Source organism: Echeneis naucrates, chromosome 9 (genome assembly GCF_900963305.1).
Source record: "Echeneis naucrates chromosome 9, fEcheNa1.1, whole genome shotgun sequence".
Taxonomy (NCBI): domain Eukaryota; kingdom Metazoa; phylum Chordata; class Actinopteri; order Carangiformes; family Echeneidae; genus Echeneis; species Echeneis naucrates.
The window spans coordinates 14,347,153-14,372,005 of record NC_042519.1 but is presented as its reverse complement, the minus strand read 5'-3'; the positions used below and the strand labels follow the sequence as shown (position 1 = coordinate 14,372,005).

The 24,853-nt window shown below is 39.7% G+C and overlaps 1 protein-coding gene across 2 annotated transcripts in view; it reads left to right on the top strand.

Moving 5' to 3' along the window:
- pde4d (phosphodiesterase 4D, cAMP-specific) overlaps positions 1 to 24,853 on the top strand; it is a 143,340-nt gene that overhangs the window by 17,165 nt on the left and 101,322 nt on the right. The window contains exon 3 of one of the 2 annotated variants that reach the window (XM_029511703.1): positions 8,809 to 9,047. In XM_029511703.1, coding sequence (XP_029367563.1) covers positions 8,809 to 9,047 — 239 coding nt within the window. Of the gene's footprint in view, positions 1 to 8,808; positions 9,048 to 12,754; positions 14,707 to 24,853 lie in introns of those variants that run through there. The other variant, XM_029511705.1, reaches the window with a different exon arrangement.

Genomic DNA, 24,853 nt, shown 5'->3' with positions numbered 1-24,853 from the left:
AGCATTATTGGAGAAGTGGAAAAGTGACTGAAGGATGAGCAAGACATGACACAGCTGCAGCAGATTAAATAAAGACAATGGGATAATAGAATAAAGGACACAGACAACATGTAATGATTTATATCACACTCAGTCCTTTTTCAGACTTCTTACAACAGTGATCAGAGGTGCGGTTTTGCAAAATGTTGTTTCCAAAAAGCCTCTGCTCCACCTCTCAACACTTTTTTTAACACTGAGATACTGAATACTTAATCCCTTGAGACAATTAAAGACAGGGACATCTCGCCAGATTCAATAAAGCAAAGCAATACCTCTTAATTTCCCAGCTTCGGAAGCTCTTTGTCTTTCCCCCTAATCCGCCTTCCACTGTTTATTTTATTTGTTATGAATGGACATTTTACTGCATTATGTACAACATGATATCAAGATAATCACATTGGGCCTCGTATCATTGGTTTGCCAGACTGAGGTCAAGCCATGTTAATTGTTTTTGAGAAACAGCTTATCTACCTGCTTATTTATTTATGAGAAAGTCCCACAATCTCCTACATATTTGAAACATGTAATTAGATTAGCAGGTCGCTCCATACAGTTAGGACATTCTCAGGCAACCAGGGTAATTATGTGTTTTTCCCTTGACAACAACAACAACAAAACCCCACATGCATAATCATCCATACACAAAGGTAAAGAGGGAGGTGAGCTTGGTATTTATCGATCCTTCTGCACCCTGTGTCAAGAAACATTACCATCCACTCAGTGTTCTCATTTCACAGCCTGTTGACTGCATTTAAAGTGTGATTAATCTTGCATAAGGTGTTTGGTAGCGTGCTCTGTCCGGATATGGAGCAGATGCATGGAGAGTAGTGTGAACACGGCTTGGGAAGGTCAACCTGGGGGACACATGGAGCGATGAATCCTCTATCCTGCTAGTGTCAAAGTTGAATTAGATTCAACTGACAGATGACACTTACACCATGTTTCCCTCTCAATTTCTGATTACAGGACAATCCAGACACTAATGCTTTATATCCAGGGCCGCTGAGCTTTTGCACATGTGAAGAAAATAGAGAAAATGCAGTTGCTATTGTTCTCTTTCCTTCTGTCTGCTGCAAAGGTTGTCCCTTCCCTCTAGGTTTGGAGGGCTTTCCTCAGTATTTCTTCTCATTTCGTTGTGCACTCATTGTCACTGCCAGACTTTTCTTCTGTTTCAGGCTATCTGTAGGGGTTCTTGATTGATTCATGTTCTTCACCTCTGATATGACACTTGTGTCACCTATTAATCACCTGTCATCTTCTCACTTTTGCTGCTGAGATGAATGCCAAGCGAGATCATATTTGATGTTAAAATAACCTCTGTTTACAATATATTTTCCCAGCATTCCCTGGAGACCTCGTTAGAATTCATTCTCTAATTTTATCGAATGCCTGCTATGTCATATAAAAAAATAAACACTTTTATTCAAGTAGTGTTACCCAGTGGGCCATGAAAATATGAAGGGAAATATAGGCAGCATTTCATGTAGTAGAAAAAAATTCTCATGCATGTCACAAATGTCTAAGAATAGAAATGAAATTTGCATATAACAATAGCAGCGGATAACTGACAGAGGCGAGGAGGTGTTCCATATCCTGCACTGCTGTGGGTAAATAACAGGAGAAAATGGGAATTGCTGCCGCACGTTGCACACACAATGAGTGATGAAACTGTGGTTTGCTGGTGATTGTAAGAGAATATAGATCTTTGAGGAAAACAATGTGGTTACCAGGAAAAAAGCGGAATCATTGATATATTACTCCTCATCCTAACCTTCCACTCTTCTTCCTTTGACCTGGCATATGTGAAATCTGCTGTGAAGCTGTAAACGCTGTGTACTGAAAGGGATGGCCTGAGTAAATTCACAGTTTTATCACCTCACTGGTCACTGTGTTTTACAGCTACGTGAACCACCAAATCAAGCAGTAAAACACACCATGGTTGTAAATGCCATTAACTTCCACCACAGAGTGACATAAACCTTTGTTGTTGCAGCAACCCTTTTACCTAAAAGGTATGTGCCAGGAGTTACATGAGACAGGGATATCAAATTTTCTTTGATGAATCAAGTTGCCTTCTCTACACAGCCAAATGCTATTCATTGAGAGTGGAGCAGGAAGACAGAAAAGGAAGTTTTAATAAAGTCAGCCTGAAGACCAAACCACCAATCTGTTTTTGTTTCAAATGGAGCATTGGGTTCCTGAAAGCTAAGTTTTTACTGGCAGATAAATGGGAAAACCAAATTGTTTATTCATCTGGGGGATTTACTGCAGCTCCTCCAATGGCAATCTTTCTTTTTCATCTCCAATCTCATTCTCCTTCTCTCTTATTTTCATTTTCCATGTTAGCTTCTTTCCAAGTCACTTCTCTTGTTGCTCCCAGAACCCATTTAAGATTAAATTCTTTGATAAAAATCAATTGAATTTAGAGCAAAGCAATGAATGATGGCACTGATGCTGAAGGTTGGCACATACTGAATGTAATGCTGGATGCTCCTGGCTTTAAGTGAAGTTGGTGCATTCCAGTTTATTCATCCTACCCTGTGAACGTTTCGTGATCATAGCTGTTGTGTGAAGTAGCTAATATCAAAACCGCTCCCTGAGTTTGCGTATTGTGGTACCGTTTCCAAGGTTGACACACCTGCTTTTGACAAGGTACTATCAATGATCAGATTCAGTCTTTCTTGTCTTGTAAAATTGTGTGTAACAGATGTATATAATCTCATTCAGTCTCAGTCAGAAAGTTGAGCTAGCCCAGATCAATATCAATATTCTATCTATATCTATATTTCTGATGGGGTCAGATGTGGAAAGAAAAGTTGCATCCAGAAGAACATGTATGTATAAAGCATGCTCACAATTTTACCAGAACTTGTAGTCCTACAATACCTAATGCTTTATTAAAACAAAAAGAACTAGCAGGCCTTGGGTCAATGCTGTTTCTACTGCAAACCCTTTTAAAAATTTAAGCCATCATTTCATCATTTTATTTTCTCGAAAGAGCAAGTGAGGAAAAGGTGCTGATGAAAATTTCAATTTGTATAAAAATGTGGATGATTTATTGTTTGATAACAAAGTAGTCTAATTAAGAAGAATCTTATATGAGTGCTTTAATAGCATGTTTTGCAGTTCGATCCCCAATGATGTTGTTGGACATGTTGAAAATGGAAATGAATGCTAGATAGAGATACCTGTTTGATAAGCATCACCACTTTGAAAAGGTGAAACAGTGAGAGGTTTTAATCACCAAGTGAGAAAAGTCGTCAAAAAAAAAAAAAAAATTATGAAGGGAATGTAGGAAAAAGGAAAAAATGCGAGCACTATTTGCTCTCCATTCGTTTATAAGTGACTACCGCAAATACCTTCATACCCAGAAGATTCACATCATGCATCCTCATCAAAGGCTGCAACCCCCCCATCAGAAAAGGTGCAAATTTCACTTTACAAACACTTTTAACAATGTCCGTGATAAAAACACAAATCAAAGCAGTGTGTGGCCAGGGCTGTCTCAGGTTTAGTGTGTTGGTTGGCACTCGGAAGTGCAGAATATCTATTCTACAATATGTGCAGAGATTTCAGTTGGTAATACACACTGAAGTATTCTTGTGTTTTTTACGCAAGCCTACCTCTGCTTCTTCTAACTCAAAGTAACTCCTCTCTCAGGTCTCAGATGCAAACAGATGTTAAGGGCTGAAGTCGGAAGACAACCCATTTTGCATTGATTTTATTTTCTTTTTTTTTTTTTAAACTCCCTCAGCCACCACAACCAAGTTAAATTCCCATTGAAACCATATTTTTCCAAAGTTAATGAGTACTTACTGAGACATTAAACAAGTTGATTACCGCTCATGTTATATTTATAGACCTGCCATATTGTTTTGTCTACACCATAAACAACTTTATCCACTGGGAAAAATCTGTTCTCATATGGGATTATATTTAGCAAAAGCTAATCTGCTGCTGATGCTTAACTGCTTGAACCTGTGTTTCCTTCGCTTTAAAGATTTTACAAGCTAACAAGCAGGTTTTCTCAGCTGTTCATTCATAAGGTGCACCAAAGTTCAACTGACACCTCAAGCTTTGCATTTCACTGTGTGGTCGGGACTCCAGCAAGATGAATTTTGTTTACAAAGACTTAAAATGATTGTCTGTTTTTGTATTACCTCACAGAAATGCAAATTGCAAGACCATCACTGTAATGCATATGTTAAATTAGAGATTTTGAAGTTTTCTGTTGCTCCATAATCAACATTAGATTTAAAATCTGTTTACTTTGCAATCTACAAGAAATATTGTGCAATCAAGCTCAAACAACTGTTTTCAGCATTGAACTTTGTTTGCTTGTATTCCTGCCACCATCAATCTTTTTTCCTCATCTATTTAGCTTACCATACTAAATAGATCATGCTGGTCCAGCTGAGCAATTTCATCACTTTCCAACAGCCACTCAAGCTATCATCCAGTGTGCCCTGAGGAAGTAGTGCTGCTGAGAGCTTGATAGATCTGTGGAGTATACCAACATAATCATGAACTTAAGCAATTTATAATTTGTAAAATGTAAAAAAATCTCTAAGACTAAAACTGATGCTATTGAACCCCCAGTGTATAAGCTTGAGGCTTGAATAAAAAATAAAATAAAATAAATGGTGAGATAGTTACAGTGACAAGTTGGTGCTTTTATCAAGTGAAGTCACAATGTATTTCAAACTGCTGTGGATCTGCAAACCATTAAAGTGAAATCTCTGTTGAGAGAGAGAGAGAGAGAGAGAGAGCGACAGAGAGCGACAGAGAGAGAGAGAGGTTCTGTTGGCTGCCTCGTCCAAATACTTTGACCTGACCATCACTGGATTGGCACATGAAGTGAGAGCACAGAAAAGTCAGAGTAGACTAATTAACCTTTTACTGATCCCACTTATCATAAAGAGCCACTTCAGGCTTTAGGAGAGACACCACCAGTGAGTGAATATGAACGACTGCGTGTGTATTATCTACAGTGAAACACACACGTTACCACCTTTAGGTGTCCTCCTGCTCCTCGCGCGTGGTCTTCGACATATCTGAAGCCCATTTGAAATAGATCATTACAACTGTATTTGCTAAGTATTTACATACAGTAATAATACAGTAATAAGAAGCAACAAAAAGCAACAGCTCCATGTGGTTTATGATATATTTTAAAAACAACCTTCAAGAGTCTTAAAACAAAAATTAGGGTATACCTTTCTTACTAGTTTATTGTGAATTTGCCGGTCATTTCTTTTGTCGTAACAAATGTATGAACATTAAATCATAAAAAAAAAAAAAATAGAGTGGGGCTTAATAATGAATTCAAGTGCACAAACTATTCATAGTGATTTAACTGGGTTTTATATTAAGGAAAGTAAGTGCAACAACAGTACAGTACCTTAGTAGTTCAGAAAAAATCTAAAGCCTATGGTACACGTTGTTCAGTGGTTTCTGAACATACTTTTAGAGGAGGGCATGAATAATCCTGAATTGTGATCCATCATCCATCTGCTTTACCATCAGTCTGCTGAGTGAGGGTTAATAATGTCAGCCTCTTGTTCCCTTTCATAAGCCACCATCTATGGTGTTGTGTCTAATACAGATAATTATCGAAGAATCAAAGGCTTGATGGCTTCCTGAATGAAGACTGGCATCTTGATGAATTCAACTGTGAGTGAGAAAAGGGAACTGCACTTTGGAGGTCGAGGCAGAACAGTCACGACCAAGGGGAATAGGCGAGAGACACACACACACACACACACACAGACATATTCACAAAAGTCAGCGCTTGGAGAGGTCTTTTGGCTTTAATAATGATTTCTTATCCAGTAAGGGGGCAGCATGTAGTGCTAACTGCCAGGATAATTCATTTGTTTGCACTTGGAGGGCGGATAGGTGTTTTTATCCAGCACGCTGCCCCAGGCCATGTGTGCACTATAGTGCACGTCTGCTTGGCGGAGCAAATCAATCTACTGTATGAAAACCTGCAACACATGACGTGGACTCAAATAAGAAAAACATAAAATTGATTCCGGCTCGTTACTCTCACTAGATGAAGTTAAATTACAGACCATGCAAAGCAGGTGACTGCTTCAGGGGCTCAGAGCCGAAGCGTCATCATAACAACCATTGAATGGCTTGGGCAATTTAATGGTAAAAATCTTTTAAATTAGCATTTAATCACAGTGCAAACTAAGATGTAATGAACGGCCTCCAATGTTGGCTAGATTTGTGGGCACAGAGAAACCCCACGCCTGATAATGAAAGTTGTTCAAATATCTTCATTTCTTTTTTTCCTAAAAAATTAATATTTCCAAAAAAGCTGTTCAATTAAATACCACGATCTGAATTGAATTAAATTCCATCCCAGAGCTACAGTGGGAGAAATTAGCATCTTTATATATTTTATTCATTTATTTCTTTTAAAACTTAACCTGGCTATGCTCAGGGGTTCTTACTGTACCATCTGCATGTAGGATTCTGAGCTGTGTGTAAAGCGGTGGAGCCCTAACTCTTACTCTCATGAAAACCCATATGCTCTATAGGATTCTAACTGGGAAAGACCTCCTTGGAATGTAAAAGGTTTATCTTTAACATCACGGGGAAGCCTTCTAACTCACAACAAATGAAAACTCCAGATGGTTTTCTGCAAGATTAATGGCATCGAACCTACCTCGATACATCACGCTGTTTCAGCAGCAGCAGCATATGTGTGCTTGGTATTTGAGCGTGTCCTGAATCAAAGATAGTCTTGAAACCGCTCAATACCATAATAACTGATTACCTCTGTCTTTGCTATCACTAGGGAAAGGGTGTGCTGCAAAACTAAATTTTTTTTCTGTCAATCTTTGTCCAGCAATTTCCAGAGCATATTGCACGTTAGATTAGATGGGGCAACTATTGCTATTTTGGAAAGGAAGTGAATTAGCACATTGCATCCCTAAAAATGCTTAACTTGGATTAACTCATTTATTGGCTTTCTTATGGTGAGACTTGTATCTGATAATGGATGTTCATGTGCAGAATTGAATTAAAAGTTAAAAGTGTGACAATAATGTAAGAGACTTTGTACTGAAGCAATTTTGTTTTTAAAGAAGAGCCTCTACTCTGCCTCCACGGCAGCAGAATCAACTTCTCCGATTCGATCTTACTGGTACATTGATCACCTGATGTGTTTTTTTCAGGTTTACTTGTTTCTGTGGAATAAGTGTCTCTCCTCTCACACTGGTTTCAACTACATTTATACACCGTCCTGGCTTTCAGGTGTCTTTTGCCTCCTGCTGAAATTCTTATTTGATTCTTCTGTCTCCTTTTTTGACCTGATGTGTTTCCGTCATTTTCCCTTTGAGTTTATTCTTTCACAAGAGAATACATTTCTGTATCAACCTTTGTCAGGTCCAACAGTATCAGTTTCAGTAAGTCTCTAATATTTAATGACTTGGGTGTTTAATACTGTAGTAAGGCTTAAAGAATTGTGCAATGTATGAACTAATCATAGAAATGCATAAAACATTTAAGTTAGAATTCATATTAATAATTAGTCATGTCAGATATCATTTACAACCAAAGAGCACTCACTTCTTCCTTTCTGTAGAATATATTTTATCCTGTGTTGCACCTTTACCCAATACTGGCAAGGGTTATTGCCAGTAACTGAAAAAAGCAAAAAAGAAATCATTAAATTCTGGCAAAATACCAACAAAAAATGTGAAACCAATCTGGGTTGTCAAATATACTATATCAAAGGGGGGGAAAAAAAGATACCAGATAAATTGAGGAAAAAAGTATCAAGACAAATCTTAACACTGCAAATTATAAATGATTCAAATATTTAAAGTGGGATGAATATTTTTTTTTTTATTCTGCACGTTGAGAACAACACACTTCACACAGCCCATGGTCAAAATACTTAGTGTCTCCACTCATCTGCTTGACTGGACCCCGGTGGACTGTATGACCCTCTTATTTTTTTTTTTTTTTTTGAACCAGTAACAGGATGCAACTAACTCACCATTACCATTCACATGTTACAGTTTGGTTAACATGTGAATTAACAAGTGACAATGCTTAACTCTTGAGTCACCTCAAAAATGATCATACCATATCAATCCCAACATACCAAGACTGTTTTCATGGTGGGGGGGTATCACATGTATTTTGAAGGTAGACCCTTGGATTTATTAGGGTTTTCATGGAAAAATAATTTTAATGTGTCAGGATTACATCAAAATAATTTGGTTATAAGTGGAATGTGGTAGAGGTTCAAAACAATCATGGGGGTACAGAGTATAGGTAAATATGAAAGTCTCTTATTTTAACCACCTTTCAATAGAGGTGATTATTGATGATGGAATTTTCTTCATTTGGGTTTGTCATAAATGAAAAACAAATATCAAACATATATATCTACTTCCTGTATTTTATATTTCCGGTCCAACAATATACAAAGAAAATGTGCATTTTTCAGTCTTATTTCCGAATGGTGACCAACTGTGATTCATCCAAAACTGCCCTGTGATTAATCAGATTAACAATTTGAATCGTTTTGACAGACCTATTTTTAAAATGTCTGACTTTAATGTGTGTCTGACTGCGAAAATCAGTGCTTGAAATCACCATTGGTCACCTCGGTTCACCATCTTGTGGGGATGTCTGTCCTCTGAGGGAAAAAAAAAAATAATAAAAAAAAATATATATATATATATATATATATATATATCCCCATGGGTGGATTCAGAATTAATTTGTTCATTCCTCTTCATCCAGGTGTCAGATGATTCATCAGACTCCCCAGAGCCGGGGCCAGTCACCTGCATGGAGCCCTTCATGGTGCGGAGGCTGTCTTGCCGAACGGTCCAGCTACCCCCTTTGGCCTTTAGACAGGCAGAGCAGTACTACTGTGATCGCAAGCCGGAGCCAGACACGGTCACAGTCCCACCACGGCCCACCACACTGCCACTACGCACCCCCCCACTCATTGCCATCACTTCTGCTGAGACCAGCAGGTAGGACTATATGAATGTGTGTGTCTTCTCTTCCCACTAACAAAACATTTTTTCAGGAGAATGGGTAGAGTAGGTGCTGAGTGGAGTGGAGTGGTTTGTGGGATCAATATAGCCACTGGTTGACGTGACGGAAGACATATGACACAATGAGCACCTAACACTGTGCTTAGAGATTTAATTTGGTGCGTTTGTTTTTGTTCGTGTCAGTCCATTTAAAAAATCAATTTAAAGAGACCTGCAACATACATAAACTTTTGTCGTTCATGTCGTCATTGCACAGTAATGCAACTGTTAACTAAATAATTATGCTCTTTTAGCATAATGATAGCAGGCAAATAAAGCTTTTCATCTCTCCATCGTAGCAGATGCCACAGTGACCTGTGGCATCACATGAACACAAAACACAAAAACACACACATAAAACAAAGTAAACATGCTTCAGACTTTGTGTTTTGTTATCAGTGTCTTGGAGAGTGACATTGACATTGCCAGTCGTGGATTTGCTCAGTGAACCAGTAGCCTTAGTTTGACTGATGGGTTACTGTAGCAGACTGGAGTCCTTTCACATTATGAGACTAGAGTGTCTCAGCTCTGCATGGAGATTTTATGTTGCTCAAAGTTTTTTTTTTTTTTTTTTTTTTGCATTGTTACACTTGCTGAGTCCCACCAGTAATGTGGTGTTCCTGTTCAATTCATTCAGAAGGCAACATTTTGTTCTGGCATGAACAGAACCAAGTAGTTCAACACATGTTTTTTTAAGTCGTAATCTCCCCAGAATTCCTGACAAATTAATTCATTTTATGATCAAGTCAAGAGCTAGACAGCTTTGTGCAATTTAGACGTCTATATGAGATACAGTAACCATTAATCAGATCTGTGCCAAGTGTGCCCGCGTGAAAGGAGCCCCAGATGATGAACAATGAGAAAATGTGGCTCATATTATTAGGTAGGCTGCCTGATGCACAGCAGAGGGGTTGTACATTAATCTTAATATTGGCAGTCCAGCTGGTTTGGATGTGAGCAGAGGGGATTTTATAAGATGTGCTGGAAAAAATGTGTTCGTGTTACGCAACAAGGAATGTTGTTAATTATCAGTCAACTGTCATTTTGAGGATTTGTGAAAATGGACGGTGCAGGCGGCAGAAAGTTGATTGTGATGGATTACGTTGGATTACCGATCCCTAACTCGTAGTTTGCTGTGCTGCAAAGTATGTATGACATGTAGAAGACTAATAACATTTTAATACACGGGTATTTAAATGACTCCTGACTCGCTACCTGTTGGAAGGCGTGTGACTCATCAAATAATTGGGCTTAATAGAGTTATGTTTGTCACCAAAGCCTCTGACTAATCTTTCAACAGGGAATTTGATGCGCCATTTGAAAGATGATAAACAAGATTAAAGCAACCTCAGAACTACAGAAAATTACAGTGGAGGAAAAAACTTGGCTCCAGAGTGTTTTCATATTTTAATATTTTATACTGTGGTTTTGATACATCTATCATTTCTATACTTTTCCCCAGCTTTGTAGTCTCAGTTTTTCAGGTTATGGCAGCTGTTTGGTTGTCTCAGTTTTATGCCACAGAAAGATGGCAATTGCATGAGAGTTGTACCACACCACATTCAGTGTGCACTTGGAAAATGTGACTATATGGCAACTGAGAAGAGAATTCCCCTCCATCTTGCTATGCTGGAGAGTGTATCACTGTGGTTTAGATAAAATGAAGTTTGGCAGAGACGGGCACCAAGTCTCCGACCAGCCTGAGCCTCTGAGGGCAAGCAGAAACAAACATCCCAAACAGAATTCGGGATCAAAGGCTCCGGTCCAATCGGGAAGTTATAATGTAACTTTGAACAACTGGCTACATCGAGACTGCTGGAAGAAACATGTATATATATTCAGTAGTCAGGCTGATGTTGTGGGCAAGTGTTATACATGAAACACTGATGACAGGAGCCGCTCACAGAGAAAGGGGAGTACCTCCGACTTGTCTTTGATCATAAAGGCATGTTTCAAAAAGCCCCGCTTCATGACGACTGCTCATCATCATCCAGCTACCAGCCTAACACTGTTCAATGTCTCGCCATGGGCCAGATGAGAGAGAAGTGCATCAGCTCCCCCTTCCTTTTTTCCTGCCTTTTCTTTCTCTCTTATTTCTCTCAGAGTGGATAAACAAAAGTGAAATGGGCAGTGAGCTACAGCGTATTAATGAGGCCTGAGCATGTTAAAGAAGCTTTTATTGGAGAACATGTTATAAAGGACGATGGAAAGGCTTTAAAGGAAAAAAGAAACAAGTTAATGACTTGTATTTCTATAATAAGGGACAAAGAAAAGCCAATGTCTCAGATCTAAATGACATTTGCAGGCAGAGAAATTTTCATGGCAACTCTGGTGCTGGTGCTGAAGTACAGTGATTCCCTCTGATTTAAAATAGCTGCTTGAATATCAAAATCACATTGATTCCAAGAAACACAGAATATGTTTCTTTGTTTGTTGCATTCTTTCTGTACTTAGGTGTGTCACAGGCAAAGACTGTTTCCTGTAATGAAGAAACGGGCAATACTGAATCATTTACTTGCCATCATTTTGATAAAGTGTCAGACATTAGAAGTAGAGGCAGGCTCTCCTCTTTGAGTATCTGCCAGCAAACCTGTTCACAATCTTCAGAAAAGGGTAAACAATTCTCACAAGTCTGCAACGGACCACATGTTGAAAATGTTACAGTGGCTGGATAAGGGTGGAGGAATTTGAAAGGGGTTGTTGTTATTAGAAGCAAAGCTGAGGTAAGAGGTTTGTCACCATGTCTTCCTCTTCAGACATCCACTAGTTGACATTGCCCTTTCTTGTTCCCCCCTGTGACTAAAGCTTTAAAAAAAATCTTTTTTCATTTCTTTTCTTTTTTTCCTTTTCATTCCCTCACCACCATCACACATCAGTGGACACAAAGAAATACAAACAAAAATCAAAGTATCTCTAATATTGAGTAGAGATGCTAGTATGAATATTGTATGTAATATATAATTGCTTAATTGTGTTTTATAACAGCTTGGATTTATTGTAATTCAGCTATTTCTGATAGCAGACCTGCTTTCCTATAACCATCGGTGGCGTTCCATTATGCTAAGGCCACATCAAGCAAATTGACAAAGTATGCATAAAGAATGTTACCCAAAAAAAAAAACAAAAAAAAAAAAAACGGAGAATGGATGATGGGCTGAATTTTAACAAAAGACATATATCTTAACTTTGCTTGGAGCTTGATTAATCTATAATTCAGCACATTGGAAAGGAAGAAATATATTACTGTGAAACATTACAAATGAAAGATGTGCTGCGCTAAATGCTGCTTCAACTTTTGAGCAAATACAGTCACATTAACTTTGTATGTGGCTTAAATGAGACTGTTTGCATAATTAATGTACAAGTAGATGTAGTACTGAATAGAGTGCTATGTTTTCCATTAGTTTCTCTCATAGTGTGAATATAAAATAATGATTCTGTCTATTAATCAGGAGCAGTGCTGTTTCCTTTGTCTCTCCTTATAGCTAAGACTTAGTATCTCGCTACGTTATAATTGTCTCTGTTTAATCTGTTGCAGTGGATTGTTGCATAGATTGTTTCATAATGTAGCCTGTACACGAATTGATTAGGCTGATTGGTAAAGTCCTCAGGCAACGCTGATTCGCTGGCACTATAAATAATGTAAATAATAGCATAATGTTTTTCTTAGTTGTACGCATAAATGTACATGACTGAATTTTAATCTGAATGAACGACAATGAAGGTGATTTTATAACTACTGCACGCATGGTTAGAAGTCGGCAGGCAGATGAGGTCACAGAATTGAAATTGCTCCTCTCATTTGTGCTGGTGGTATTTTGATGAGGCCATCTACAGTGAAGAGCCCAAAGCACTTACACACACACCACACTCTGTTGTTATTAAGTGTAGTTTACTGATACATCAGTACGTTGCATGTCAAGTTGATGGTGTCTGATTGCAAATTTTTGAACAGATCAGAAACAGGTTTGCTTTTTTTTCCCCCCTATGATCTGGACTTCGAATAAAAAAACAAACATTGACGAGAAAAGCACTTTACTTGGCTGAACAAAAAATTCACACATAAGCTCATAATGTGCGCTCCTGTTCTCTGTGTGCTATCCTGCTGCCATTACACCATTTCACCAGTCACTTATGTTTCCAAGAGATTCCCTTACTCCTGTTAAAGCAGGAGAGATTGCCCTCCCCACACTGTTAGTTTCTGGAGTAATGAGCTGATGTGCAGGGAAGAAGCTTGTCTCAAAGTCCTCTTTCCCTTAACACACAGCAGGGAATGACAACATTTAACACTGCAGCGTTATGTTTGCACTCCTCTGTATCCTGTGGACACGCAGGCAAAGACACATCCTGTAATGACCCCCAGTTTAATTAATAACTCCGGATGAGCTTGTTCTACCTGAGGTGCGTTTGATGCCTTGTGTAAAAAATGATTCATAAATTTGGGAAATATTTATCTGATGTATGTCCACTTCTGCCGCCCTAAAAAAAAAACCCTGATGTTTTTTGTGCGAAACCTAAATTTCATTTGGACGATTGGCTCATAAAACTGGTTTAGTGTTATATGATTTGGCCACCTGGTTCTCTGCCTACTCCCACCTTCTGCTTGGAAGGATTTCAGGGGAGGTTCTTTGGGTGGGTCCTTCATGTTTAATGCATTATCCTGTTCCCTATATCCCGTCGCCGCTTGTTCCTGCAGGAGGACTTGAGAGGGGGAGACCGGTCCATCCCTGCTTGTACGCTTTTACGCACCCCGCGCCTCCGAATAAGCGCGGCCGGCCGCTCGGACAGTCCTGTCCCGAACATCTACAACTCTGTCGCAGCAACACAGGCGCTTTGCTGGAAATGGGCGTGCAGGAAGGACGCGGGGAACAGTTGGAAACCAAACTTACTTGAGTTCCTCCCCGGTGGACGCTGCCAAGCCTTGAGGAGTTCTCCCTGGTGATGCGTAAATGGATTCATATTTGGCTCCGTCCGCAGTGAAGATAAAGTTGATGGAGTTCAACTTATTATGTGAACAGGCCACAAACTGGACGTGAAGTCCCCTACCAATCCCCTCCTCCTCCCCACTTCCCACCCTATAATAACTTGAAAACTTATCTTCTACTTCTGGAATAATATTTTTGCCTTCACTTAAAAAAAAAAGAAAGAAAAAGAAATCTTGCCAACACCCATCCCATCAGCCTTTACTCGCCTGAGTGCACACAAAGAAGTGTACATTTTTTTGAAAGAAAAACTAAACAAACAAACAAAAAAAAAAACCCCAAAACATTTTATAGCCACCGTTACGAGCGAGGAGGATGGACCCTGCCCCTGCCTGCGCGAAAGTGGGGACGGCTCCTTTGGTCGCCGGCGGCGGAACCGGCGTGAAGGCGCCCAAACATCTGTGGCGGCAGCAGAACCAGGCAGCGCTCTCCCCGCTTCACCAGGCGCTGGTGGCGCGCAAGAACGACCGAGTGAGACAGAGAGGCTTCTCGGACACCGAGCGGTACCTGCACCCGAGGAACATGGACCGGACCTACGCCGTGGACACGGGACACCGACCCGGGCTCAAAAAATCCAGGATGTCGTGGCCGTCATCGTTTCAAGGTCTTCGACGGTAAGGAGTTAAAAGCTTAAAAATATAATATATATATATTATTAATAAATAAATACATGGAAAGGGGCTGAAACCGCTCTGATCCACCTCGCTTCTCTCTCTTTTTCTTTAATTCCCTTCCATGAGGATGGGCGTTGTTTGCTTCGCCTGGCGCGCTGGTTCCCTTTTGGATCCAACTTTGAGGAGGTGATAGTTGATTTTTGGCTCGGCCGGTGGTCGACCTCTGTTTTCATCGGAAAGATAAACTATGTTGCTCGAAAAATCGGCGGCTGAACGACGACAAGGACAAATAGGGACGAAACACGGTTATCACCGGAGCGATGCGTTCACGTCTGTGCCCGCAGTTAAAATCCTGCTTAGCCGACTGTAACTTGTACGTGTCCAGTATTTAAGAACAATAGCGCGTAAAGCCGATCAGTTTGCCGTGAACCGATCGTGCTGAGGAGGCTGACTCATTTCTCTCACAATGAGGGGAAGTCAAAAGCAACTGAGTTATTTGCACTGTTACTGCAGGATTTTGCGATCATATAGTCTGATCTGATCAGGCAGAGATGATCTTTCACTCTGAGATGACAGATGGAAAAAAAAAAAAGAGAGCTACTGTAGGCGTTGACCAAAGACAGGTCACAGGAAAGTGACCTGTCTGTGCTGTGTCATGACCACATCACACACCAGGCCAGCCTCGTTGCATCTTTAAGGTAATAAGTGATCTCCAGCAAGCCCTGCTTGGTCACTCAGTATATGTGAGAGCCTGGTGTTTGATGATGAGAAGTGAAATGAAACTCTGATCTCTGAGACGTGCAGCACATCCATCACTGAGACAATGTGACCGCATTTTCTGAAAGGACACCCAGTAATCCGACTCACTGCACATGACAGCATGGATAATGTGAGCCCATGTATGACAAAGACTGGATGCTGCTTGCATCGAATGTAAAAAATAGTGTAAAAATGTTTGCAGCGACCTGCGTCCATACAAAAACGGCAGCAGCTCAGCACTCAGACAGCTTTGGGTGAGATGGGAAATGTTTCTGCTCTAATTATTCACATGATCTGGGAAGGTGTGAGGAGGAAAAAAAAAAAAAAAAAGAAATCTGAGAAGGTCACCTCAGCTGCCTGGCTCAAGTGACAGATGCAAATGTAAGTTTATGTGAAATAACTAGCTGCTTCCTTTCTTACTTCTTTAAATCTGGATTTAATCATGATAATGATATGCCAGGTGTTGATTGCTCCGGCTTGCCTGGTCAGCAGATAGACCATTCCCTGTCACAGTGGTCAACGATTCACATTCCCTGGGTGAGAAACCAGGCAGAAAGAAAGGAGTAAGGGAGGGGGTAGTGATGACAGCACAGGTGGAAGTGACATTGCAAAGTGGTGCACTGGTATAAAACCCTCGTATGATGTTTCAATATTGCATTGAAATTAGTCCTCACCCTCACGAAGTCAAGTGTAACTGGAGATACTTGTGCAGTTCAACTGCACTGAAGATGAATCAAGCACTTTTCAGGCCTGGTTCACGAGGATAATTACACATGGATTAACCCAAGCAAATCAGATTTCACACAGGGGGCTAATTATATATGGGGCGCATTGCTCTCTAGCACATACAGGAACACTAACACGAGCTAAATGCAATTTTGTTCCTTGTATACCTCAGCCCATTATGTGCTTTGATTTGCATTTTTTTTCCTAACCACATCCTTAAGGGTTTTATGTTTCCTTAAGTCTCATCTCAGTGTGATTCGCAAACTCTTTAAGCTGGTGTAGATGGTTAAATGGATGCAACATGCATTGAGGTAGGAAACAATGACATCCTTTTGTGACACATTGTCCCAGTCACAGTGCAGCTGATTGTTTGAGCAGCAGCTGGCATGTGTAATCCAAATAGTTGCAGCTCAAATATGTGTGGTAAAGGGATATAAGTCAAGTGTTTTGATTTTGCACCTATTCATAAATGTGAAACCTAAAATGAACACATTGGTACAAAAAAGATGAAATTACCAATCTTATTGCATTATAAAAACAATATGTTTGTTTGTTTCATCTACACACCAGTCCTGCCACTTAATGACACTGCTGCGTTAAAAAGCATTCCACTAGCCTTTGCACACATGCAACTAAGCTATAACTGAGATGACGGCTAACTCCTCCTCCTGACTATGAAATTTTTAGCATATAGTTTTTTCAGGAGCTCTAGCCTACACACAGCTGCTGTGTGATGCATGTCTTGTTTCCATTAATGCCACCATGTGTTTGATTGGCTGATCCAATTAACAGGGCCGGAGTGAGACACATATATTCCCATGAAAAACTCAGTAATCAAGCCTTTGCTGCTAGTCAGAGAGACACAACATATATTCTGATTACAACAGACAGAAACAAACAACTTCTAAGGCTGTGTGCCTTTGGAAACTAATAAGAGGAGCCAAGCAACTTGCTCAGCGTAAACAGCTGATAAATCTTGCGCAAAGGGGGAGACGGCAAATGTTTTCCTTAGAGGATTGTAGGGAGGAGGAATGTAGACACTGATGTGTTTGCCTGACTGGCTGGTTTGGCACAAGTTCCAGCAGCCCCAAGGTAAAACACATCACCCAAATGCGTCACAATGTAGACTGGGTTTGGAGGCTGCTCAAGGCTTCTTCGAGACCTCGGTAAGAATGTAGACCATCATTCGCAGAGGATGTGACATTTCCCTCCATTCCCCCCTCGCTGCTTGCCTGTTTCTGCTATTGATGCAGTGCAGGGGGGCTTTTCTTTATTTGTTGAGCTGTCAGTGAGGACGAGCATCATGATTTCTCTTGTAGCTGTCCAAACGCAACCAAAATTTGGCAATTCAGTGGGTGGAAAAAGAAATGTCAAAACAAAAAAAAAAAACTAAGAGGGCAGGACGGAACATGCTCCATCTGGAAATGTTGTCCAATCAGCAGCAGCAGATTGGAAAATGTACCCCTGCCCTCTCACTCTATGTTGCATTTAATGGTTGTTGATTTCTCTCCAGCCAGTTGTGTCCCCTCCCTTACTGTCATTGTCATTGCCAGAAGAGTTTTCCAGTCAGTATGAAGCGTAACCCCCTGGCTATGCCATTAGATTCCATGGGTGTTACAGAGCAAAGCAGGAACTGCTATCGGGTATGTGGCTGTTTATAACCCCAGTCATGGCCACTATTACTGTTGTCCTGCAAAGACGGCTGCAGAATGGGCACAACACACACCAACTGTATGGCTCCTCTCCCAGGCATGTGAAAAATGTCCAGGATGTGCTAATGAACACATTGCTGTCATGATCTGGATCTTTGTATTTTCAGAGATTAGGGTCAAACATCATGTCGCATGGGTAATATAATGGGTCGTGAGTGATACTCTGACTTTGTGAGATAACCAACAATGTTCTGTGTCACAAAATGAAAGGCCAGCAGAGCTGACAATGATGTGATTGCCAGCCTCTTGTCTGGGTCTTATTTACCTCCTCGGTCAGGCAAAAATTGAAGGTATATATGCTTCTGATGAGCTTTGTGTCTTACCAGGGCTTTGAAAAAAGGAACATGTGCATTCAGAAGTTCCAGATGCAGAAACATTGAAGTGGGAATTCATTTTCAGATTAAAGGCACAGCGAACAAGGAGAGAGCTTGGAGGTCAGTCATCATAACAGAGAATAGCTATAGACGGAGGACTGATTTCTTTACATGCCTAGATAGCAAATGGGCTTAGCAAAATTTAGCAAAAACCAATCTCTTTATGGCTGACCTGCAAGGAACGTATATTTCAGTTCATTAGAAATGTTCTGACGGTTTAAATGAACAAAATTTCATCATGCAGCATAATGCAGTCTATTTCAGTATGCTTCTAAAATCCCAGTCGTGTTAAAGCAACAACTCTTGACTAACATAACTATCTGACAGGCAAATATTGAGGGCCTTATTCAGCTGGACCCAACACATATCGCAACTAGTTAAGTGAGCTCTGCAGAGAATACTGCCTCTGTTTTCAAACGTTGTTTTATGGTCAAGATTTTAATGTAGTCTATGTAGTTTACAAAAGAAACTCAAGGCTGATTATTTTAATATAGATGCAGTGTGACTGCTGCAAAATAACTTTCGTGCTTCTGCAGTTTGCCTTTTTTTCCCCAGCATCAGTTTGGCTTTGCTGAGCAGACTGTAGACACTGACTCCTCAGGTTCCCGTGAGGTGCCATGGACACAATCTGGTTTGACAGCTTGTTGAATCCCCCATGACCTGTTTGTCCATATCAGCCTTGAGTAGAGCTGATACTTCCTCAGGTAGCAAAAAATAGCCCATAAATATCACTTGAGAATTATTTGCCATCCTCTGAGTTTTCAGAAGCACACTTTACTTTTCGATCCATTTAAAACATATTCAAGACATTGAGATATAAAAGGGGCCACATCTGTTGTTCCTTCTTTCAAAGCGTATGCGTCACACTGTCGATGTGCGCTTGAAAACCTTTTGTGCAACCAATGTAAGGTGTACTGGCAGTTTATTCAGAAAGTAATCAAATAATCAAATAATGGTGTAGTCACAAATAATGGACGGGGAATTGGTTAGAGGCAACAAAGAAATGCCAACTTGCAATGGTGATAAAAAGATTGAGTAGCCAAATACAACAGCTCATATAGTAAGCCTTGTATAGTGTCTTTTTTCACGGTACTCCTATCCATTTAATATTTATTTTATACGTGCATCATCTTAGCATAGAGACTATATCACTGTACTCTGTTGTTCCAAGGAGCTCTCTCCCATAAAACCCCCGAATGAAAACAAATTAATAAAACGTTATAAAATTCAAATCATGTTAGTATTCATCTCTTGGTACAACTGCTTCTTTACTGCCGTATCCTGGCAGAAACTCCTTTGGTCCTTTCCATCATTTACAGTGTGAATGTTTTGTGGTAGAAAATCTTGTCAATGGCAAATTTTGGCAAAAATCCGATAAACTATGATAAACCCAAAACCAAAACAAAAGTTCTCAAGATCTGATTATCTTTTTTTTTTTTTTTAACCCCACGCCTGCCTGAGGGAATTCTAGTCTTGTTTTATTGATCTCACTAAAAGCTTTCTTTCTTGCTAATATTTGTATCTCAGTGACTCATGCGAAGCATCACAAAGACAGGAAGTTATTAACACAAATTGTATGGTAGCACAGCTGCAATGACTATTTCCAATTATCTGAGCACATTTATTGTACCCTATCATTGAAAAGCTGAATGCCAACAGTTTTTGTCATATTACTGACTTTTCTTGCAATGAAAGGTTAGTGGTCACCTCCAAAATCTCCTCCAGTTGTTGTCCCTTACAACTGCTGTGCTACAAATGTAAAGCTGTTGGAAAGTCGTGACCTTTACCCAAAGCAAATGCTTTAGAGTTAGGTGTAAAAAATTATATTTCATGTGCTCTCAGACAGTTGCACTGCACTTCAACACAGGCAAAGTGGAATCCTAGGTAGGTAGGTGTGTGTGTGTGTGTGTGTGTGTGTGTGTGTGTGTGTGTGTGTGTGTGTGTGTGTGTGTGTATATATACACTCAATCTCCAATGTGAAAATTGGATAACGTCCAGCAGGAACTGAAGGCCAGTGGGGGTGACACGCTCTAGGAAAACATCATTGTCTCATAAAAGAGAGTAGCCTGGCTGAAATGGTAACATCTCAAACGGAAACAGAGCTCCAGAAAGAGTACGACAAACGTTTGTTTTTCATAGCTCCCTTCTCGTCACTGGTCATCATCTTGGTTAAAATGCACAGAAACTATCTGTGAAGGACTGTCTCATAAAGGCTCTAAGCCAAAGCCTCTCTAAACTGCCTGCTTGATGTTTGGTGATTCCCTGAGCTCTTGGCTGGCTGTGCTGTACTGATCATATTACTCTCAATAGGCTGATTAAAAACTCCAGCTGGGCAAGAAACGGACCGCTAAAGATTTTGCTCATTTACATACAGATTTTTGAATTAGTTATTTCTCATAAGATATCTGTGTTGAAGGTGGGAGAACCATTAAAAACAGAAATGACTTTCAGACTTTCTTTAAATACATATTGTTTTGACATGACAGAACTACACTACGTGGAATATGCAGCTTTGCATTACTTGCATTAGTCAGCCATGAATTAGTAGGTTTGTGTTAATGTAGTGGGTTCATTGTGTCTTTGCTCATGGACTGAATGAGTGTGTTGTTGTGCTAAACCATGCATGCACTGTAAAACTGTTGCTCTCCAGTTGACCACATACTTTTTCTCATAGTGCACTGTAACGAGGGGAAGTATGAGTCATGCTAGGCTTCAATAGCAGACGCGTTGCTTGGTTTCTCTGATTGTCTCCATCATTTTTGAGTGCTCCTTTTTCCCCACAGTGCCAAATTTGTTTCTTTGGTTTTCAGTCAGTTTTTTTTTTCTTCTGAGAAGTGTCTCATTTTCTTCCATCTCCTAATTGAATAACACAATTATCTACACATTCATGGATAATACCCACAGCCGTTTGTACTGACGAAATGATTCCTGTTCCTTTTCCCTCCGTGTTTCTTGTTCTCGCTCATGCTGTGTAAGTCTATTGATTCTCCTTTATATTTTTACATCTTAGTCCTAAATGATTTGCCTCTTAGGCCCGCATTTCTCCTGCTTACATCTGTCAGCTCTCATCTGAAGACCTGCCTTATAAACTTCTGAATCAGCCTGCAGAAGTGAAATATAACAATTTTGGGTTGCATTCTCGCTATATAAAAGGTTTTGCCAGTTCACTCCCTGAATCAAATGAATACCGCTCAGGCAAAGCTCAGCTTTTCAGCTCATTTGTTGGGATTGTCAGTAAGTTACTCCCTGTGTTGCTTCACAAAGGCCAGCCAGTCAGTACCCACAAGCAGAGACCTAAGAGTAAGAAATTATATATTTCCTCCCTTGCATGAAAGCTAGCTGAAAGAGTCAAAAATTGGGTTAAGACACCCTGTTATTTCTCAGACATGAGGGAATTATTCTTTTCCCTTGTAACTGTCTTTCAATCATTAGTTTCTTGATTTTTTTTTTCTTGATTGCATGCTCTCAAATAGCATTCAAATTTGTTCTCTGAAGATGCTGTGCCAAGTCATCGCTAAAAGGCCAGTTAACGTTGTATTGTTGGTGTGTTCTATGGCTGCGTTAGGTATTCTGACAGGAACAGATGACAGTAAATGGGGGATAGTGATGTGGAGAATGACATCCAACAGAATGCCCGTCAAGGCTTGAATTGGGGAAATTTGGGGAAATTGGGAAACTATCCCTCAGGGCTCTCCATATTGGATTTATGTAATTACATTGGCCTCATGGAATACCAATGTTGCAGTGATTGTCCTACTAAGTTTACTCATACTCATAAAGGTCTGCATACATATATAAAAGATGGAAAGGAAATAGATTTTAAAGATATTTTTATATTTTAGCAGTGCTTCCCAAAAAAAAAAAAAATAATAATAATAATAAATAAATAAAATATAAATATAAATAAAAATATCCATGTGACGACATGGGGTGGCCGTGAAAATGTTTTATTTGTGAATACTTTATTTACACATTGTTTTTAATGTTTAGTGTGTCATAACAGTGGGCTAAGAGCTTGATTTAAAGAGGAATAAATGAATGCTGTCTGTCCTATTATTAAGACAAATCCATATGGTAACCTGACATTATATATCGACAATCCAAGTAGGACGCAAATCAAATCTTGCATGTTATGCAAATTTCCCCGCTGAGGGACTAATAAAGGATTACCTTATCTTATGCAACTGTCATTTATTCAAATCAAAATCAAATCAAATCATATTTATTTGTATAGCGCCAAATCATAATAAAGTTACATCAAGGCACTTTACATATAGAGCAGGTTTAGACCAAACTCTTTATAAAATTATTTAAAGAGACCCAACAGACCCCCGATGAGCAAACACTTGGCGACAGTGGCAAGGAAAAACTTCCTTTAAGAGGCAGAACCAGGCTCAGGGGAAGGCGGCCATCTGCCTCGACCGGTTGGGTTGGGTTGGGTTATTGATTTTTAAATGCTCAAAAATATGTTCCCCTCATTCTGTTGCATTTGAGTGTTAATGTGGTCACAATCATCACTGAAACAAATGCCAACAGGATTTCCGATGAAAAGGAATTGCAATGGCAAGTCCATCTGAAGACATGCATGATTAATTCATGGTTCATGATTCAAGAATGTAAGGCAGTGCCTGTTCCTATAATATATATGTTGTATGTTGAAATCAGTCAGAAAAAAAAATCGGCTTTTTAGCCTTCCTTCACTATTTGTTCCCTTTCAACAATCACTACAGTGGAAAAGTAATTTGTGCTGCAGGAATAGTTTGAGAGGTTTCTGTGAGGAGATACCTCCTTCTGCTATAATCCACCATAAGTAACATGGACTCTAGATGACAATGGCAAGCTCTCAAAGATGGATTCATCAGGCTCTCCCCTCTAAGTGGCTAGCCTGGGTGGTGTGTGGATGTAATATTGAAGAGATTTTCGTTGGAGGACGACTTTAAAGCCATGACTCATGAGTTGATTTTATGTCACTATGGGGATTTGACCGACTAATAAATCGGCCCAGAACCATTTGCTTATTAACAGGAGATGGATTTCATAACAGACCCAGAGGAAGAATGGAGAGGCTGGGTTTGATGGGTCCTATTACAGAGCCATTAGTTGATATCCCAAGATTGTGTGGCAATCTTTATAGTCATATCATCATCAGAGACCATTCTTCTGTGCGTAAGTTAGTATAAAATGTGACCCATTAGGGCTATCCCGTGTTAAATGTGCACTGATGACTGTATTGCCAAATTTTTACTGGTTGCATGTATGCTATGACAATAATATTAAGATGGCACCCAAAATCCTAGTAAATAAGTATCAAGTATTCACTCGCTGTAGTCTTGAAAGGTAGCTTCTCCTTCAGCCATAAACATTCTTAGGTGTCATTAAATTTTGTGGTTTTTCTTAGTTAGAATGCTACGACAATTGACAACATGCTCTCTACTGGTTTTCAGAGATTCAGATGAGACTAATTGACTAATTGCTGAAATGGAAGTAACAACTTGTACTACGAAGTCGCGTGGCACAACTTTGGGGCCAGTTGTACATTAAATTGGATGTATTAAATATGAAATAGATCTGGCCTCTTTTGGTGAATCATCATCATGCTTGCATTTCCCCTGAATGCATTCAGAGAAGGTCACCTTGCTCATTTGGGAAATAGTCGCCATGGCTACGTTAGTGAGAGGGGTACACTGATTTCATTAGTGACGAGCTCTCACGAGGATGCTTCGGGCACAGCAAGGAGGAGGTGCAGCAAACTCTTAACTGGGTCCTCACATTTTGAAGATGCTCAGCATTCTTCATAATCATGAAGACCTTGTAAAGTGTGGTGGCAGCTGTTTTGTTTTTTGGTTTTTTGTTTTTGTTTTTGTTTTGTTTTTTTTCATTGCATAATTTAAGACAAGTTGTACACATATTGGTCTGGAAAGGTACCGCTCATCAATTTTTGAATTTGATAAATTTTTTCATCAAACAGTTTTTGGCATATATATAGTTACATAGATATAGTTTTAGCAGCAGCCAGACTACGTGTATTGAGATATTTAATGTGAAAGGCTCAGCTGCCTCTAACTAGCAAAATTTTAACACCTAAAAACAGCTAGTTCTGTAAATGATTCTTTGACCAGACTGGTCAAAGAATCATTTACCTCTCCATTCAATGGGTTTGCCAGGTTTACTGGATAAACGTGTTTACATTTGATGTGTCTTCTCCGAATGCAGTTTGCTCATATAATCCACAAAATACACACATATAAGCAACATTTTCATTGGAGTAGCATCTGGTTAATTGCAAAATGTATTAAACTATGCAGTCTTACACTGTTAATATAGGAGTTGTTGAGGCTTTGCAATATCTGTTTTATTTGTTGTTTGTTTGTTTGTTTGTTTTTTTTGTTTTTTTCCATGCAGTGAGTCTGTCTTGGAAAACATGGCATCTGTTAAACTAGATATATGTTTTTCTATACATGCTATAAAAGCAATGCTAAAAAAAAAGTTTGAAGTGTCTGCAGGGCATTTTGTAGTCAGGAACTACTGTGCCCTATTTCCATGCTTTGCCTCTGGTGTGCCCTACCTGCCTGTCTC